The 18002-nt window shown below is 61.8% G+C and overlaps 2 protein-coding genes across 3 annotated transcripts in view; one reads left to right on the top strand and one right to left on the bottom strand.

The window, feature by feature from the left end:
- Window positions 1-4916: 4916 nt before the first annotated feature.
- Window positions 4917-6434, top strand: LOC309832349 (tryptase-2-like). Its single transcript, XM_082670022.1, has 5 exons — window positions 4917-5003; window positions 5170-5341; window positions 5453-5718; window positions 5871-6034; window positions 6108-6434. The coding sequence occupies exons 1-5, from the start codon at window positions 4943-4945 to the stop codon at window positions 6270-6272; spliced, it is 828 nt and encodes a 275-aa protein (XP_082526148.1). The 5' UTR covers window positions 4917-4942; the 3' UTR covers window positions 6273-6434.
- A 1832-nt stretch (window positions 6435-8266) lies between these two features.
- CACNA1H (calcium voltage-gated channel subunit alpha1 H) overlaps window positions 8267-18002 on the bottom strand; it is a gene marked incomplete at its 5' end in the record, with an annotated part of 62968 nt that continues 53232 nt past the window's right edge. Inside the window, 12 exons of one of the 2 annotated variants that reach the window (XM_082670545.1) lie at window positions 8267-10020; window positions 10623-10780; window positions 10895-11327; window positions 11419-11540; window positions 12286-12364; window positions 13863-13933; window positions 14131-14264; window positions 14465-14574; window positions 15397-15548; window positions 16716-16733; window positions 17338-17530; window positions 17747-17836. In XM_082670545.1, the coding sequence (XP_082526671.1) occupies window positions 9025-10020; window positions 10623-10780; window positions 10895-11327; window positions 11419-11540; window positions 12286-12364; window positions 13863-13933; window positions 14131-14264; window positions 14465-14574; window positions 15397-15548; window positions 16716-16733; window positions 17338-17530; window positions 17747-17836 (2556 nt within the window). In that variant the 3' untranslated portion in view covers window positions 8267-9024. The remainder of the gene's footprint in view (window positions 10021-10622; window positions 10781-10894; window positions 11328-11418; window positions 11541-12285; window positions 12365-13862; window positions 13934-14130; window positions 14265-14464; window positions 14575-15396; window positions 15549-16715; window positions 16734-17337; window positions 17531-17746; window positions 17837-18002) is intronic. The other variant, XM_082670546.1, reaches the window with a different exon arrangement.

The following is an 18002-nucleotide window of genomic DNA, read 5'->3' on the forward strand; positions in this document are numbered from 1 at the left end:
GTGTACGGGGCCTGCGCTGAGCCTGTGAGGACCACACACCTGAGAGGGTGGCCTTGGGGGAGGAGACCTGTCCCCATCAGCCAGGCACAGGGTGGGGGAGGGCGGAATCGGAGCCCAGGCTGCCCCTCCTAGGGCCCAGGAGGCCTGGGGTCACCCTGTGTGGAGGGCGGAGGCAGGTCTGGAAAGACCCAGGTCCTCTGACTCTGGGACCCCCAGGGCCATCCCTGGGTCCCACTTCAGGGCCCTCACCTGTCCCAGCTCAATTCACTCCAGCACTGGGGACCCCACTCCCCACCTGCACCCCATCGCATATGTGGGGGGCAAAAGGATGGCCCCTCCAAGATGTCCTCATCCTAATGCCCGGAACCTGTGATCCTGCCAGTTTACAGGGCTTCGCAGATGTGCTTCTGGTGATGAGATGGGAGGTTACCCTGGGTTACCTGATGGGCCCAATGTCATCATGTGAGTCCTTAAAAATCACAGACTCTTCCCCAGCTGTGGTCAGAGGAGCCAGGAAGAAGGCTGCAGTGTCAGAGAGCTGCACCACGTGGCTTTGAAGATGGCAGAGGAGCCAGGAGCCCAGGAACGCAGTGCCTCCAGAGGCTGCAAAAGTGAGGAGACACATTCTCCCCTGGAGCCGCCAGGAAGAGCACAACCTGCCGACCCTTGACTTTAGCCCAGGAGACCCATGTCAGACACGTGACCTCCAGAACCATAGGGTAATAAATGTGTCGGTACACGACAAAGTTTGGTAACTCCTTCCAGAGGCCATGGGAAAGGAGCACACCACACTTCCCCGCAAGGCTTCCTACCTGCAGGGCTCAGGCCTGCTGCCTGGAAGAAACGCCACAGGCACCCATGATCCGCTGTGTAATCTGGGTGGGGTGGGGGAGGTGGCAGCACAAACTGAAAATGCAGGGCCCCTTGTTAAAAAATTATTCCAGATCCCAAAACGGTGACAGCAGAGCAGTGAGTGGGCACGAGGCCTTCTGAGTGTGGGGCTCCAGGTGGTGGCACAGCCCACGGGCCAATGAGGCCATCCTGGCACTGTTGTGTGGTCCCCTGGACGTGGTCTCTGTGACATGGTGCTGTTTCTGTCCCCATTTGAAGGCAAGCAGGCGGAGGCACAGGGAGGGGCATCCTGGCCCCAGCGATGCCCTCCTGGCCTGGGGCGGTCTCCTGCAGCCCATAAGCCCGGGGCCCCGGAGTGCAGGGCCCTGAGCACCCAGGTGCCATCCCCTAGGGAGGATGCTGGTTCAGCTTGGCCCTTCTCTGGGGTAGAAGCGCCCCCGAGCCCTGCCGCCCCTTTCCAAGGCCCAGGGTGCCCCCGACATAGAGAACCCACAAAGCGGGGGCGCTGCTTGCCTCAGATCTTGCTCCAGTTAGGAGCTTCCTCCGGGAGGCCATCATCTGCCCATCCTCGGGGGGAGCAGCTTGACGCCGGGAGGGGGGCTGGGGCTGGGGCTGTGCCATGACCCTCTCCTTCTCCCTCCCCCAGGCTGCATCTTGCTGTGACTCGGTCTCTACTGAGTGACCCTGGGATCCGCCAGGGCAACAGCAGCCTCTTCCAGCCATAGAATAGCTGCAAGGGCTCGCTCAGGATGGGGAACCCCGGGGCCCTCAGCACCCACCTTGCCCGATGGACCCTGGCCCTCCCTACTCTTTGTCCCAACGTTCCGGGAGCCCATCTGCAGGGACCTTTGTCTCCAGCCCTCAGCACCCCAGGCTCTTTCTCCTGCCACCACCCCCTGCAGTGACTGATCCCCCTCCATCTGGCTGGGCAGGGTCCTGGTGGTCAGATCCATCAAGGGCCATCTGCACAGAGGCAGATCCTGAGAGAGCAGAGCCCTGGGGCCTGAGTTTGGTTGGGGTCTGTGAGGGCACAGGGCCAAGAAGGAGGGCAGGAGGGGTCTGGAGAGGGCCAGGTGCCCCTCCCCCTGCCCTGTGGTCACCCTCAAAGGCCTGCCAGCAGCGGGAGCATCAGCGTGCTCGCCTGGTCACTCCGAGGCCCTCACGTTCTCCCACCAAACTGTGCAGCCATGGCTGTCAGTGGGCGCGTTCCGATCCAGATGAGAGTATGCTGCAGGAGACGCAGCCAGTGTGGAGGGGGGGCAGGGGGTAGATTTAGAGCCTAGGCCTGGGATCCTGGTGTGGCAGGAGCTTGCCTTCAAGACTAGACAGGGGGGACTTCCCTGGTGGTGCAATGGTTAAGAATCTGCCTGCCAATGCAGGGGACACAGGTTCGAGCCCTGGTCCGGGAAGATCCCACATGCCGCAGAACAACTAAGCCCGTGTGCCACAACTACTGAGCCTGCGCTCTAGAGGCTGCGAGCCACAACTACTGAGCCCATGTGCCACAACTACTGAAACCCACACACCTAGAGCCCGTGCTCCGCAACAAGAGAAGCCACTGCAATGAGAAGCTCGCACACTGCAATGAAGAGTAGCCCCCGCTCGTCGCAACTAGAGAAAGCCCACACGCAGCAATGAAGACCCAACACAGCCAACAATAAATAAACTTATTAAAAAAAAAAGACTAGATGGGGGTTGAGCACGCAGAGAATGAATTCATGCGCTGGCTTCTGCCTGGGGACCTCAGACACTCAAAAGAGCATCACTCTCACCATTAAAAGAAAACAAAAAGTCAGACAAACTGCAAGCTCACAGCTTTTCTTGAAGTCTCAGGAACTGGGGCTGCAGGGCAAACAACCAACCTGAAATCCAAGGCAAGAGAGAGACAGCACGGGGCTCGCTCTCTGGGAAGTGACAAAGAAGAACCCACGAGCCCAAGAGCTGGCTCTTTGAAAAGAAGCAAAGTGGATTAAACGTCATCCAGACTATACTAGAAAAACAGAGAGAAGACACAAACCCCAACGCCCGGAAGGAAAGAGGGGCGTCATTGCAGACCTGCGACATGTCCAACTGATAATGAACATTGTCAATAATCCGTACCCAGAAATTTGAATTGAACTAAGTCATTGAGAGATACAAACTACCACAAAAACACTTAAGAAGAAATAGATACACTCAGTAGTCCTATGTCTATTTTTAAAATTGAATTTCTAGCCCCCCTCTCCCAACTGCCCAAACAAAACTTCAAACCCAGGTGGTTTCACTGGTAAATCTACCAAACATTTAAGGCAGAAATAACATCAAACCTACATAATTTATTCCAGAAAATAGAAGAGGAAGAAACGCTTCCCAAATGATTTGATAAGGTCAGGACTACTCTGTCTACCAAAATTAGACAAAGACGTTATAGAAAGGAAACTACAGACCAATATCCCTTATCAACATAGATACAAGAATTAAACAAAATATTAGCAAATTGAATGCAGAGAAATACAAGGGAGATAATACATCATGACCAAGAGGAGTTTTGATAAGAAAACCAAACAGAGACATTATAAGAAAAGAAAACCACAGACCAGCATCTGTCCTATAAAGAGACACCAAAATACTTAATACAATTTTAGCAAATTGAGTTCTTAAGAATATAAAAAGAATGACAGATCATGGCCAAGTACAATTCATTGCAGGAATATAAGGTTAGTTTAACATGTGAAAATCAATCAAGGTAACTCACCATATTAACAAACTAAAACAGCAAAAGTATTATCGCTTCCTTAGATGCAGAGAAAGAATTTTACAAAATCCAACACCCATTTGTGGCGAACAGAAATTCTCAGCAAACTAATCTCAACAGTGCGCTCTAGTTAAAATGCGCAGAACTGGAGAAAGCCTGAAATAGACGTACACAAGGCCAGGTGATTTGTGAGAAAGATGACAAGGTAATTCAGTGGGTAAAAGGATGGTTTTTTCAAAAATGTGTTAAAACAGCTAGACACCTTGATGGGAAAATCAGAGCCTGGGTCTGACCTAATATCATACACAACTCAGAGACTCAGAGATGTCCACAGCCAGACAGAGCATTGCTCACACCCCAGACAAACTGCAAATCAACACACTTTCTTGATCCCATTACAGACCCGAGGTTACAGGGCAAACAGCTGACACAAAATCTGGAGGGGGCAGGGCTGAGCACTTGGTCACCTGGGACGGATTCTGCTATAGCCAGGGACAGGCGGGCCCCAGAGCCAGGTTGGTGTCCTGGGTGGGGACAGGGCAAGGCTCCCTTAGGGCACAGGAGGAGCCACTTGGGTGGCGGTGTCGGGGGAAGCAGGGGTCCAGGATGCCGTAGGGTGAGGAGGTGGGCTGGAGGCCCTGGGTGACGAGCAGGCCCAGGGGAGAGTAAGGAAGTGGGGTCGATGGACGGACAGGGACAGTGGTGCTGGGTCTGGTGGGGAGTGTCCAGCGAAGGCTGGCACTGGCCTCTCCTGTCATCTCCCCCTCACTTCCCTCTGCGGATGGCACTCAGATCCCCAGATAATAAGGTTCCACTGATGGCAGAGTTAACTGCTCAGATAACACCCAGAGATGGACGTTATTTGACCTCACTGAGGAATCGGTTCTGCCATCGCAGGGTGGGGGGCAGGGATGTGTGGCAGGGCCCCTTCCTGGCCAGAGGGACTCGGGCACTGGGTCTGAGTCATCCACTTCCTCCCTCTGGGTTGGATGACCAGCATCCCTCCCCTGACTCTGTCCTGCTCTGTGAGGATAAGAGGCAGGGAGAGAGGGCTGGGCAAAAGCAGCTGGGCCCACCGAGGTGAGAACCCCCAGCGGGACCCCAACATCTGGGTGTCACTGTGGAGCAGGGTGGCCGAGCCTCAGATCCGGAGCACTGAGGCCCCAGACCCCCTGGCCTGGACAGAGCCCCTGATCACCAGGGGCCCCGACTCCACCTCCACCCCACACCCTGCACCCCATACCCTGCAGACCCCACACCCTGCAGACCCCGCACCCCACACACACTCCACCCCACAGAACCCAAACCCCACAGACCCCCAGCCAAGCTCCAGCTGCCCCTCCGCGCTCCTTCCAGATGCTCCATCTGCTGGTGCTGGCGCTGCCCCTCCTGGTGAGCCTGGTCCATGCGGCCACTGGTGAGTCCTGACCCTGGGCCCGTTCTGTCTCTGTCCCCTCACCCCACCCCCACAAGCCCAGGGATGGGTGGGTGGGTTCAGAGAAGCCCAGGGTGGTGCTGGCACAGGGAAGGGCTGAGCCCGATGGCTGGGTCGTGTCGTGTCCTGAAGGCACTTCCTGCCCCAGCCCCAGACCAGGCCCTGCAGCGAGCAGGCATCGTAGGGGGACGGGAGGCCCCTGGGAGCAAGTGGCCCTGGCAGGTGAGCCTGAGATTCAGCACCCAGTACTGGAAACACTTCTGCGGGGGCTCCCTGATCCACCCCTGGTGGGTGCTGACCGCGGCCCACTGCGTCGGACCGTGAGTCTCCACAGGGCCTGGCGGGTAGGGGTGGGCCTGGGGCTCTACTCACGCTCCTGGGTGTCCCGGAGGTGGCTCAGCCCCTGAGTAGGTGGCCCTCTCTCTCCCCAGGCAAGTCCAAGACCCCACAGTCCTCAGGGTGCAGCTGCGGGAGCAGCACCTCTATTACCAGGACGAGCTGTTGCCCATCAGAAGGGTCATCCCCCACCCCAACTACTACATAGTTGAGAACGGGGCGGACATCGCCCTGCTGGAGCTTGGGGACCCCGTGAACATCTCCAGCCACGTCCATCCGGTCACCCTGCCCCCTGCCTCGGAGACCTTTCGCCCGGGGACTCGGTGCTGGGTGACAGGCTGGGGCAACTTGCACAGGGGACGTGAGTGTCAGGGACCGCTGGAGGGGGACTTGGGCACATCGCGGCTCCACCACCTGGGGTTTCCTCTGGGGAACAGGGTCCCAACCGGCCAGCTCAGGGCGGTGATCCCACACTCTCCTGATGCAGCATCCTTCCTCTCCTCTCACCCCCAGAACCCCTGCCACCGCCATTTCCCCTGAAGCAGGTGAAGGTCCCTGTCGTGGAAAACAGCATCTGTGACATGAAATACCACACTGGCCTGTACACAGGGAACAACATCCCGATCGTCCGGGACGACATGCTCTGTGCCGGGAATGGCAAGAGGGACTCCTGCCAGGTGGGTCTCGCGTCCCCCTGCAGCCCCCAGCCGCCCAGGCCTCACAGCCACCGCTGACCCCTCCCCTCCCCAGGGCGACTCCGGAGGGCCCCTGGTCTGCAAGGTGAATGGCACCTGGCTGCAGGCGGGTGTGGTCAGCTGGGGCGACGGCTGTGCTCAGCCCAACCGGCCAGGCATCTACACCCGCATCACGCACTACTTGGACTGGATCCACCAGTACGTCCCCGAGGAGCCCTGAGCCCGGTCCCCAGTGTTGCCACCTGGATCAGCGGAGAAGCCAGTCCCCTCCTGTCCCCACACCGCTGCTTCCTGCTGAGGCGGCATCCTTCCCCACCTTCCCTGGCCCCCTGCCCTGAGCACCCCCTGTTGACGCCCCTGCCCCGAGCCCAGGGAGCAGGCAGTGGGCACTAACGCTTATTAAAGATCATGAAAAGCAGATGTGGTCATCGCTGTGTTTCTGGCTGTGGGTGTCGCTGAGGGAGAGGAAAGGGTCCAGGGCCCAGCCAGGTGCAGCCACCCTCTCTGTGGGTCCCCGGTCCCTGAGCAAATGCCTTGCTGTGGGGATGGCCCTCACCCTGCCCCTTGTGCCCGGGGCTGACTTCTCTGCACACTGGCTTGTGTCTCTTTTTGGTAAGTGGCATCGTGGTTTCGGGACAGATAAAGAAACACGGGCCATTTAGATGATTCTCGGGGCACCAGGTACCCAGCAATGGGGTCAAGGGCCGGAGCATCACCCCCCTCAGCCAGGTCCCTCCATTTTGCTTTTGCAGCCTGTCCCCTCCCCCAGCGCCACCCCACCCATCCCAAGACCAACAACCAGGACTACCCAGCCCAGGGGATGGCCCCCGGGGAGGGCTGGCAGGCAGTCCCTGGCATGCGAGGCTGAGGATGGGGACTCCCCGACTCCCTCTGCCTCCAGGATGACCTGGAGGGCCTCTAGTTGGCCAGGGGCCAGGTCTTGACTGCAGGCGGTGTGGTGAACTGGATTGGGGCTGTGCTCCGCATCCTTGTTTCTACACAGAAACTAGTCAACTGTCCCATTCTCCTGCCCTCTAACCCTTGACCTATGACCCCTCTCTAGCAGGGAGATTGCAGGCCAGAGGCTGGGCCTAGGGGAAGAACCACTGCCGCAGCCCTGGGTCCGGCCCAGGTCAGCATATTCTCCCTGTGGGAACTGAGGCCAAGGTCACATGCAGGAGAGTCTGCAGACTCCATCACTCCAGGTCCAGCTGTGCCCCGCCCCGAAGCCCACACCAGGGCCGCCCACTCTGGGAAGCCCTGCAGTTCCAGGAGCCTCCACCAGAGGGAGCCCTGGCACCTCCTGTGAGGGGCTGGGCAGGTGGGGAGTGGGGGAGGGGCTGGGCAGGTGGGGAGTGGGGGAGGGGCTGGGTGCAGCCCTGGGCCCTATGCTGGGGACTCACTGCCCACCCGTGTCAGAGCAAATAGGCCCCGGCCTCAGCCAGGTAGAGCCCTGGATGGCACCTCCCACCACCTAGCCCAGCCCAGAGGCAGCTGAAGAGCGTCAGGGGCCTGCCGTCCCAGTGTCGCTGGGCTCCTGCTTTGCTGCATGGAGAGAAGGGCTTGGACCCTAACCTGAAGCCAGCTCTGCGTTGGGTACAGCCCCCCATTGTGTTCACAGCCACGGTCTGTGAACTTGTGGAGGATCACAAGTTCTATCCTGACCCAGCCCCCTTCTGTACCTGCTCTCACGGGGAAGGGGTGACTGGGGGTCTGTGCACTAGGGCTGCGGCCGAGAAGCCAGCAGGGCGTGGGGCGGGTCTAGGGTCAGAGCCTTCAGGTAGGGAGACAGCAGAGAGGGGGGTGGCCCCTGCAACCCCAGGTGACTGCCCAGCTGGGAAGCGCTCCCACGGGGGCCTGCCCCCTGCTCCCACAGCACCCATTCCTGCTGGAAGCCCTGGCAGAAACTTGTTCCTAATTGGATCAGTCCTTGTTTCTCCAGTGTGTGAATGATATCACATGGTTCTGGCTGCCAAGATGAGCTCTACTTTTCCAGGGAAGGAGGGCTTTCTATCTGCGATCTGCCCAAGTGGGGGGGGGGGGGAGCCTGCAGGAGGGCTTTGTGGAGCCCTGTGCCGCTGCTGGTGGTGGAGGCATCACCCAGGTTGGCCCTCACCAAGGCCATGGGCTTGCCACCTACCCACGTGAGGGACCGATTCTGACAGTGGAAATCCAACACATTTCTTAAATAAGTTAATATTTATTCCACTCTGCTTTGCCCCCCTCCCCTCCCCTTGGCTTGAGAAGCCGAGTTTTCTGCATCGGATTATTGCAAATGTTTAACCTGAATTTATAACAGAAACAAAATGAAACAAGGGGGCATCAGCTGAAACTCTTGGCCCAAGCCCCACGGGCAGTGAGGGTCTTATTGCATGGTCCCCACTCCCTGGTGACCAGCTGTTTCCCAGAGACCGGAGTCAAGAGCATTCTCCGGAATCCTGAGGGGGACAGAACGGTGGGCAGTGGGTATTGGAGGGGGGATGAGACAGCAATGAGCAGTGGAGACAAATGGATGAGAACTCAAAGTGTGAGCAACGTGAAGCGTGGTCACGGTGGCCTTGGGGATGAAGCTGGAGGGCATAAGTGGCCCTAAGCATGTATAGGAATAAGCGGATGTGAGAATGGGGCTCTGCTAGGTGGCCTCTGCCTTTCTACTTTTGGTCTTCTCTGGTCCTTGTCCCTTGGACATAGCTCTCGTTATGGGACTGCTGACCAGGCTACTGGCACGGCCTGGGACCATGGCAGCAGACTCGGAAATCCCCAACTTTAACTGAGGCTTCGGGCTGTGGGCTCCCCCTGCTCCACTTCGCCCACAATTGCATCTGCCTCCTTCTCCCTGTTATGACATCCTTCCGGCACCTTTGCCTTCAGTGGGGCCGGACCCAGGGTCCACGTGTAACCCTGCCTGGGCCACCACCCTGCTGGGTGTACCCCAACCCCAGTGCCAAAGCCTGTGGGCACTGCACCCCGAGCTACACGGGCTTGTCCACACTGTCACCCAGGACTGGGGTGGACCCCTTCTTCAGTGGGCTCTCAGGGACTGTGAGGTGCAGCCCCCACCCTTCCTCTGGGGGGTCTCCCGAGGCCACTGGAGGCTCCGTCTGCTGGGGTTCGGGAGGTGCCGTGATGCCTGAGGAGGAAGGTCTGGGTTCTGGGGCGACACCATGGCCACCATCCAAGAACAGGTCCCCCCTGGGGCCCCCCACATCCAGCGGCTCAAAGGCAAAGTTCGGGATGGTCAGGTGCTCTGTGCGGCAGGGGACCTGGACCCGCCGTTCCCCCTTGGCGGCAGTGTCCAACCCTGCACTGTCTGTGGGCTCCAGGGGGTCCCTGTGGGGCACAGCCTCGCAGGATGGGGTTCGCCGCCGCAGGGTGGTGCTACCGCCCTCCGCTGCAGGGGCCCGGGCCGCACCCTCGTCCTCCGCGGGGGGCTCTATGGAGATGCAGGGGGGGCTCATCTTCTTCTTCCTGCGTGCCCCCAGGGCCAGCTCGGCCTCCAGGGCCCGGGTCTTCACCTCCCCGGCCTCTGGGCGGCTGTCCCCACAGCCCTGCTCCACGGAGGGCCGCCTCTGCTCGTCCACCCAGCCTGGCTGGTCCAGGAAGCCCTGGGCATTGACACTGTAGAGCCTGTGCAGGTCTGGCTCACCGCCCACCACCCCACAGGCAGCAGGTGAGGCCGAGGGGCTGTGGGCAGAGCTGGTGATGTGGCTGACCTCCTCGTCAGCCGGGTCTGGGGCCTCAGCCTCCTCTGCGCCCAGGACCGGTGGCCGGCTGGAGATGTAGTTCTGTCCAAAAGTGTGCTTGCGGATGCGGATGCTGGTGGGCCGCGGGGAACAGGGTGGGGATCGCAAGGAGGGCCCCAGGGGCGCCTGCCTCACTGGGGTCTTCCCACCAGGCTCTCCCCAGCCCGGGCTGCTGTCCCTGGGACCATCGACCTGCCCTTCTAGGGACTCTGTGCAGACTACCTCCTGCAAAGACATGGAGTCATATGAGACCAGCCAGAGCCCAGGCAACAGGGACCCCACCCCCCACCACAGGCCAGGAAGACCTCGTGACCCCCAAGGCTATGGGCCAGGGTGAGATGGGGCTGCAGACACTGGTGTGGAAGCACTGTCCCCCAGCCCTAGTGTAGGGGCCCCCACCAACGCTGGTCATGCTGGGGAGGGGCCGTGATGAGCAGAGGGCTGGAGCCCAAGCTTCCATGGGCAGAATCTGCCATGGGCCTCTGGAGACCCGATGGGGCACAGAGCCAGGCTGCAACCACTGCCTGCCTGGCACCACCAGCTCAGCTTGACACCTCAAGGAGGGAGGAAGGGAGAGGGGCCGAAGTCTCAGGTGAGAGTGGTCTGTGGGTACATCCAGGCCCACAGGAAAGGTTGCTGGGGGGGCCTGAGGGAGGGCGAGGCTGCCGCCTGAGGGGACACGGGTCCCCATGGCCAGGTGGCATCATCACAGGCTCCAGGGACACAGCACCTACTTCCCCAATGTCCCTGTCACTCATCCTTCCAAAGGGGAGGGAACCCCCACGGAGCCCCCAGGCCTCAGCTGCGGACCGGAAGTCTCCTCCTACCTGTGTGCAGAGCAGCCGGCTGAGACTAGGGGAGCGGGCTGCACCCAGAGGGGTCAGGGCACGGAGGGTGTCGCCGCCCCTGGCCGGGGAGGACATAGCCGACGGGACCTGGAGGGATGGGCAGGACTCCACAGGCGGCAAGTGGGCGGTGACTGGGCCTGGGGCAAGAAGGTGCCTGAAATGTGCGTTCGCCGCTGGCCCCACCCCTGCCCCTGCCGGCCCTGGCCGGCCCCACCCGCCCAGGTCCTGGCTGTCTCCACATGGGGCTGTACCCGAGGTGCCCGAGGCGCCCGCGTAGGTCTCCATCTCCACCTCCTGCAGCGGGTGGGGATGAGCGGCCGCAGCGGGTGCCACGGGCCGGAACATGTAGCTGTCGTTTGGCAGTGAGAGCATCCTGGACACAGACACCTTGCGCACGACCAGCAGGTTGGGGGCGTCCGGCGAGGCACCTGGGCTCGGCAGGGCCGTGGGCCTGGGGCGGGCGGAGGGCCCCTGCGCCATCTCCAGCTCGACCTCCGCGTCCAGCTCGGCATCCTCGCGGGCCTCCTTGTTGCTCTCCTCCAGGTGCTTCATGAGCACGGCCACCACCACGTTGACCAGCACGAACTGGGCCACCAGCACGAAGGTGACGAAGTAGATGGGCGAGATGGCCGGCAGGTAGCTGAGGCAGTGCCTGTCCTCACGGGCACACTCCCGCAGCGTGTCCTGCAGGTGGAGGGCGGCGGGCAGGCTCCCACCTCCGTCTGCGGGGCCTCTCGTGGACTCCCACCGCCCCGCCCACCGCGTGGGCCGGTACCTTCATGATCCCGTTCCAGTTGTCCCCCGTGGACACGCGAAACAGTGTGAGGAAAGCCATGCCAAAGTTGGAGAAGGTGGCGTGTCTACTCAGGCCCTCGCAGGGGTTGTCCTCACTGCACTCTGCCGGGAGGGACCTGGTCAGCCCGCCTGTCGGGGCCAGTCCGCACACAGGCCCTGCCCTCCCACAGGGAGAAAGGCACGCTCCTCTGGGATGCAGGGTGGTGGCACAGCTCAGGGGCCCTGACAGGTGGATGCCTTCAGCACAGGCCCAGCTCTGCATCAGCATGCCCCCCTTCTATTCTGAGGAGTAACAGGGCTGCCCTGGGCATGAGGCGGCCCAGATCCAGGTTGTGGGGCACTAGCTGCTGGGTCTGAGGAGCCCCTCTGGGCAGACCCTTGAACCCACTGAGCCTTCATTGACACCCAAAAGGAAGGGTGCTCCCACAGGGTCTGGGCTGCCACGAAAGGTCCCCACGGACCCCTGCCCGGACTAGCCAGAGCCTCACGCCTGGGGGTCTGAGGAAATCCTTGGTGACAATTAAGGACTTGCTGCAGCATGTCCCCTGGGGACCAGGTGGAGTTCAGGTCACACCTGCGTGTGGGCACGTGCACTCACACTCATGTGCAGCTCTGTCCTCCTGGCCTGGGTATGAACACATGTGCGTGTCTGTGTGCACGTCATGCGTCTGTCACAGCACTTTCGCATGTGCCAAGTCACCTCACAGTGAAGGGCTGACAGGAGCAGGGGCCAGGGCCTCAGCTTGGCCAGCAACCGGAGCCATCCGCGGGCTGTGTGCTCACGCGTGATGCTGCGCCTTCTGGGACCCCGTGTCTGGAGTGTGGGCCACGGCGCGGCTGCACTCACCGAGCCTCCCAAACAGCTCCACTCCCAGGGCAGCATAGATAAAAAACAGGAGCATGAAAAGCAGGCCGAGGTTCCCTACCTACATAGGAGAGAAGCAGAATGAGGTCAGTGGGGCCTCAGTCTCACCCCACACCCTTTACCCAAGACCCGCCCAGCAGGGCATCAAGTTCCTGGGGACTGCCTTGAGCCCTGTTCTTAATCCATCCCTCTTGGCCTCGGAGCTCCTGTGGCCCCCAGGGCTCCCTGTCCTGCCTGGTGCCCAAGGCCCCTCTGCTGGCCTCTGCCCCTGCTCGGCTCCTCATGCCCACCCGGCACCCAGGGTGCTGCCTCCAGCTCCTCTGCTCCCCAGAACCTGGGAGGCCTCCCGAGGGCTCTGGTGGACTCTGTGCAGGGCCTGCCTCCAGCCTCAGGGTCCCCACCTCAAGGTGAAGGCTGAAGCTCTGCAGACAGTGAGGTCTGGTCTGACCCCTGCCCGAGGCTCTGCTGTGAACTTGCCGCCCACCCTCCCGGCGTCTGCTCACGCTCACTCTGGGCTATGGGGTGGGGGGGCGGCGCAGGGGCACCCTCACACGCCTCCTCACCCTGATGTGGCTGCTCCCCCTCTTCTCCAGCACCTGCTCCGGCCCCCAGAGGCATGGCACTGGGGCGTGGCCAGGCCCGGGTTTCCCATCCTCCACCCCCACCCCTTCCCGTCACTCCCACAGACACTGGGCAGGCTGCAAGGAGAGCTGAGTATAACTCAGGTCTGAGGAATGCTGCTAAGGGGACCAGTGGGGGCCGGCTGAAGGTGGAGGGCGTGGAGGGCTGGGGGGTTAGTGGGCAGCTGGGGAGGCAGCTGGGTGGATAGAAACATGCTGGGCTGGTGGACAGACAGCTGGCCAGGAGGGCTGGATGCTGGACAGCTGGACACCTGGTAGATGGGTGGACAGACAGCTGTGTGAATGGACAGACAGACGTGGGTGGCTGGGTAGCTGGAAGGCTAGTTGAGAGGGCTAGATCCACGGCCAGATGGACATGTGGACGGATGGCTGGTCAGGTGGACTGGCAGAGGGACTGAGTACTGCACAGATGGGGAAATAAGACTTTCAGCTCAAGAGACCACAAAGGATCAGTGTGGTGGCTGTTGGGCACAGGACGCGAGGTCGCAGGGCCTGAACTGGCTCCAGAGGAGAGAGGCCTGTGGCCAACACCTGAGCCCTGGGTGTGGTCCTCCAAACTCGACAAGCACACCTTTGCCACAGGCTCTGCCCTCTGCCCAAATCCCACTGCGTCCAGAATTGCACTGGGGGATATGGGCACTGGTCATTGGTCTTCCCCAGAGAGACTAGACTGAGGCCCGGAAGGCAGGCAGCACGCCCCTCTCACAGCACAGCCTAGCAGCTCAGTTACTCCTTGCACCCGGCAGGGAGCGGGGTTGGTAACTGCAGTGGCCACGAGACGGGGCGACCAGGTGAACAAGTGCTGATTGACAGTGAGTGAGGCCCTCCCTGCAGCCTGTCCTCTCGGGGGTGTCTGTGATGCCCACCCTAGGAGCAGGGAAGCCAGACCCAGGCCCAGCCCCCGAGCTGCCGACCTACCTGGGGCAGCGCCTGAACCACTGTGTCCAGCAGGGCCCGCATACCCGTGGCCATCTTGAGCAGCTTCAGCACTAGGGCCGGGAGCCGAGCATTAGCGGGGAGGGGGTGGGGCCGGCCAGACCCGGACCACCCGTCCCCCCACTTCCCGTCACCAGCATGACGCACCAGTGCGGGTTGAGGAACGACACGGGGTAGGTGGACCCCTGAGCCCTGTCTACCGGCCCTCCTGACAGCCCGGAGACCCTGGCGGGACGGGCGGGCGGCCTACCGCGGGCGATGCGCAGCACGCGCATGATGCGGATGATGGTGGGGTTGATGGGCAGCGCCGCGTTCATCTCTATCTCCTCCAGTGTGATGCCCATGATGGACAGCAGGACGATGGCCAGGTCCAGCTGGTTCCACCTGGGCCGGGCGGGCAGGCATGATTCAGTGCTGGCCACTGCCTCTTCCCCAGCACCCCTAGCCCTTCAGAGCACCAGGAGTCCCCTCCCTGTCCCCTGGAAATGTCCTGGTGTCACCACAGGGCATCTTGCACCTCTACTCAGCACCGTCACCTGGGCAGGCCTCAGGCCACGGCTCTTTCCTGCCCCTGCTCCACACACCTGTCCTTGAAAAACCTCCGGAACCCAAACGCCACCAGCTTCAGCAGGGCCTCAAAGACGAAGACGATGGTGAACACATAATTGCAGTACTTGAGGGCCTCGTCCAGAGACTGGGGATGGAGTGTCAGGCTCCTGAGTGTCAGGCTCCCTGCCCGGCTGCCCCTTCCCACCCATCCTCCTGCCCCCTTGCAGCACTGGACGCCCCCCCGCCCCCGCCGCCCCCGCACCTGTGCCCTGTCCACCCTGCTCCATCTCTCTCCTCTGCTGACCTGGGCACCTCCTCAGATACGGGACAGGTCTCAGCTATTACTGGATGCAGGTCTGTGCTGGGCTGGGGAGGGCCGCCTGGATTTACGCTCGCGGCATTCTGGGGACAACTCTCAGGTGGGGGAACCTGCCCCTCGGAGCCCAGACTTCTGGCCTTGCCTGGACCAGAGCCACCCACAGCCCAGGGCAGGGGCCAGCCCTCCGGATGGGCTCAGCTTCAGCCAAAGAGTCAGAGGCTCTCTGCTGTTCTAGGAGAAGGGGGCGTCCCCGTCTTTAATGAAATGGTGGCGATGCGATCAGAGGACATCTCCCTCTCTCAGTCTGGCCTTTCCTGGACTGTGAAATCCACAGTCTGGGAAGCTGCTGGACTCGGGGACACTCCCTTAGCCAGCATTTTGGATGGGACTTCTCATGGGGTTGGGGAGGCCCTTGGGGCAGATGTGCCCTGGGAGTTTCCACTGGTTTTAAAGGAAGGAGGACCCTTTGTTCCAGCCACACATCCATGTACCCCATAAACCCCGGTGAGGGCTCAGGCACTGCTGCAGACCTGGGGCCCCCAGTTCTTAGTGTGGCACCACCTCACTGAGCAATGGACCCCACCCGCGGCCCTCCCCGCTGCAGGCCTAGAGGCAGGGTGGGTGGGGTATCCAGGCAGCGAACCCCACCTTGGGCTGGTTATAGTGCTCCATGGACATGGTGATGACGTTGACGCCGATGATGAAGGTGATGAAGAGGTCCAGATAGTGGCTGGTGCACAGAGAGTGGATGGAGCGACGCGTGGGTGAGTAGTCCGCATAGTAGGGCCGGCGCTGGGCCTCTGTGGGAAGAGGGCCATGGTGAGGGGGTGGGTGGGGTGGGGTGGGAGGGCTGCCTCCCAGGGGCTGGAGGGTAGAGGTGCTGGGGGAGGGCCCAGGCTCAGACGTGGGCCTCAGGGGCAGGTCACCCACTGACCTACTCCACCAAGAGGGCCCCAGCCCCAGGGCAGACCCCAGGAGTGGGCCTGGAAGCTGAGACCCCACCTGCGTCCTGCCGTGGGGCCCTGCCCAAACCCCGCCCTGCCGGGAGCTCCCAAGCCAGGGCCTGTGTGATCTACTCTCCTGAGCTGGCATCAGGGTTCAGAGACACCTCAGTGATGAAGGGTGGGCAGATGGGAGCTTTCTTGGGGGGCAGGGCAGAGTGGCTACCACACCCCCATCTTCCAGGCTGGGCATGTGCTGCCTCCTGGCCCCCAGGCCCAGAGTCCCTCCACTCCCTGTACTCCAGGAGGCCAGTGGGCAACTGCCTGCTGTCTGGAGTCTGCCCACTCTCTGGTACATCTGAGGTTGATGGCCATGACCTGGGTGGCGGGGGGAGGTTGTGCATCTCCCAGCAGGTCTGTCTGCACTAAATGCTCCATCTGCTCTAACTCTTTAGGGCAGATCAGTGCCCACTGAGCTCCCACTGGGCGAGCGCATAGCTGCCACCACTGCATAGGGGACCCACCTCGGCCACAGAAGCCCGTGGGCAGGGACCAGGTAGAGCGGGGGCCGACGGGAACCGACCCCTCCCTGGGGCCCGCATGCTCCTTGGTCTGGCATGCGGTCACTAGAAAGCTTGGCTCAGCTCTTGCAGCCAAAGGGGCCAGTGACCAGTTGGGCCAGGCCAGCACTGAGGACATGGAGTAGGCACCGGCCGGCAGGCTTCCCAGAGTGCAGCAGAGAAGCAGTCAGGCATGCAGGCCGGGCGGAGGAACACACACGAGCTTGAAGGCAGCAGCATGGACACCAGGCAGGCGAGCCAGCAACCCTTCCTCCCACTGGCGCCCGGCGCCCACCCCAGCCGTCCCGTGCCCACCCTGCGGTGGACCCCAGTGGGCTTGGCACCCGCCTGCGATGTCCACCCTTCCCTGTGGCAGTGGCAGAGGGATGGAGGTCAGGCCAGTCCGCAGCCCTGTGCAGTGGCCTGCAGAAGTGGGGGTTAAGGCATGCAGGGCGGGGGCAGGTACCTGGGTTGGGGAAAGTGCCTGGAAAGACAAGGAGATGGTCTGAGCTGGCCGCGGTGGGCAGGGCTAGGAGACTCCATGGGGTGGGCGGGCAGCTCAGCAGCCTCTCCTGGAAGAGGCCCTCTTTGCTCCCCAGCTGGGTGGGGTTTTCTAAGACCCTCTCTCTGTCTTGGATGGCTCTGCTTGCTCCCCCCACCGTGGCGTGAAAACTCATGGGGTGAACCTGCCCTTGCGGTGGTGGGGGGTGGGAACTGGGGCCTCATCCATCCCCTGTACCTCCTGGGAAGGGACCCCACCTCCTGCTGCAGCCATCCTTCTCTGAGGGCAAGAAGGGCAAGCGTGTAGAGTCACTCGGTGAGGCCGGAGTTGCGGGTGGGGCAAGGGGACTGGGGCCAGGTAGGGGGCTCTGGGGCCAGGCTGCTGAGCTGCTGCCTGCACAGCCCTGCGCCGAGCACAAGGGAGACCCGGGCTTAGGCCAGCAGCAGCCCGGTCTCAGAGCCACCCCTTGGCTGGTCCCCCGGTCCCCAGACACCCTCCCACAGGCGAAAGGGGGGCCTCAGGCAGGTGGAAAAGGCTGGGGTGACGCGCAGGTACCGACCCACCACCGCCACCGGGAGCGCCTTACTCCTGCGTTTCCTCTCCAGGCGCCGCTGCCGCTTCTCTTCCCGCCGCCGTGCCTCCTCGGCCTCCTGGTGCTGCCGGCACTTGTGGAAGTTCTCCACCACGACGCCCACGAACATGTTGAGCACAAAGAAGCTGACGATGAGCAGGAAGGAGATGAAGTAGAGCAGCATCCAGGGGTTGTGGTTGGGCACCGGCTGCGGCACAGGAGTGGCACGTGGGTGCCTGCCCACAAGGGCGCCCCTCCCGGGCATGGCCTCTGCCTGCAGGGTAGCTCTGACCCCCGACGTGGAACTCTCCAGAAGTTCTCAGAGGCCAAATGCGGCCTCTCGGGGGACATTCCCTGAGATGACCAAAGGACACGGGAAGAAAGGTCTGCTTGAAGGAGCAGGGCTGCCCACCGCCCACTGCACCTGCTGGTCTATGCCCACGGCGTCCAGCCCGTCGTACATGATGTTCACCCATCCGTCCTTGGATGAGAGCACGAACAGGGACATCAGCGCCTGCGAGGCCAGAGCAAGGTGGTTACTTCTGGACGTGGCCTCCTGCTGGGGAGACGCCCCAAAGGACCACACCCCCTACCACAGCCCCACGCACAGCAGACCCACCCACGACTCGCAGACCTGCCATGCCGCTCCCACCTTACAGATAAGGACGAGGTTAGGTGAG

This window comes from Grampus griseus (assembly GCF_964374135.1).
Source record: "Grampus griseus genome assembly, chromosome: 14".
NCBI lineage: Eukaryota > Metazoa > Chordata > Mammalia > Artiodactyla > Delphinidae > Grampus > Grampus griseus.

Excerpts from the sequence above, each read along its gene's own strand:
- LOC309832349 (XM_082670022.1), top strand. The coding sequence starts at position 4,943 with ATGCTCCATCTGCTGGTGCTGGCGCTGCCCCTCCTGGTGAGCCTGGTC. Across the intron at positions 5,004-5,169 it reads CCTGGTCCATGCGGCCACTG|CCCCAGACCAGGCCCTGCAG; the intron begins GTGAGTCCTGAC and ends TTCCTGCCCCAG. Across the intron at positions 5,342-5,452 it reads GCGGCCCACTGCGTCGGACC|GCAAGTCCAAGACCCCACAG; the intron begins GTGAGTCTCCAC and ends CTCTCTCCCCAG.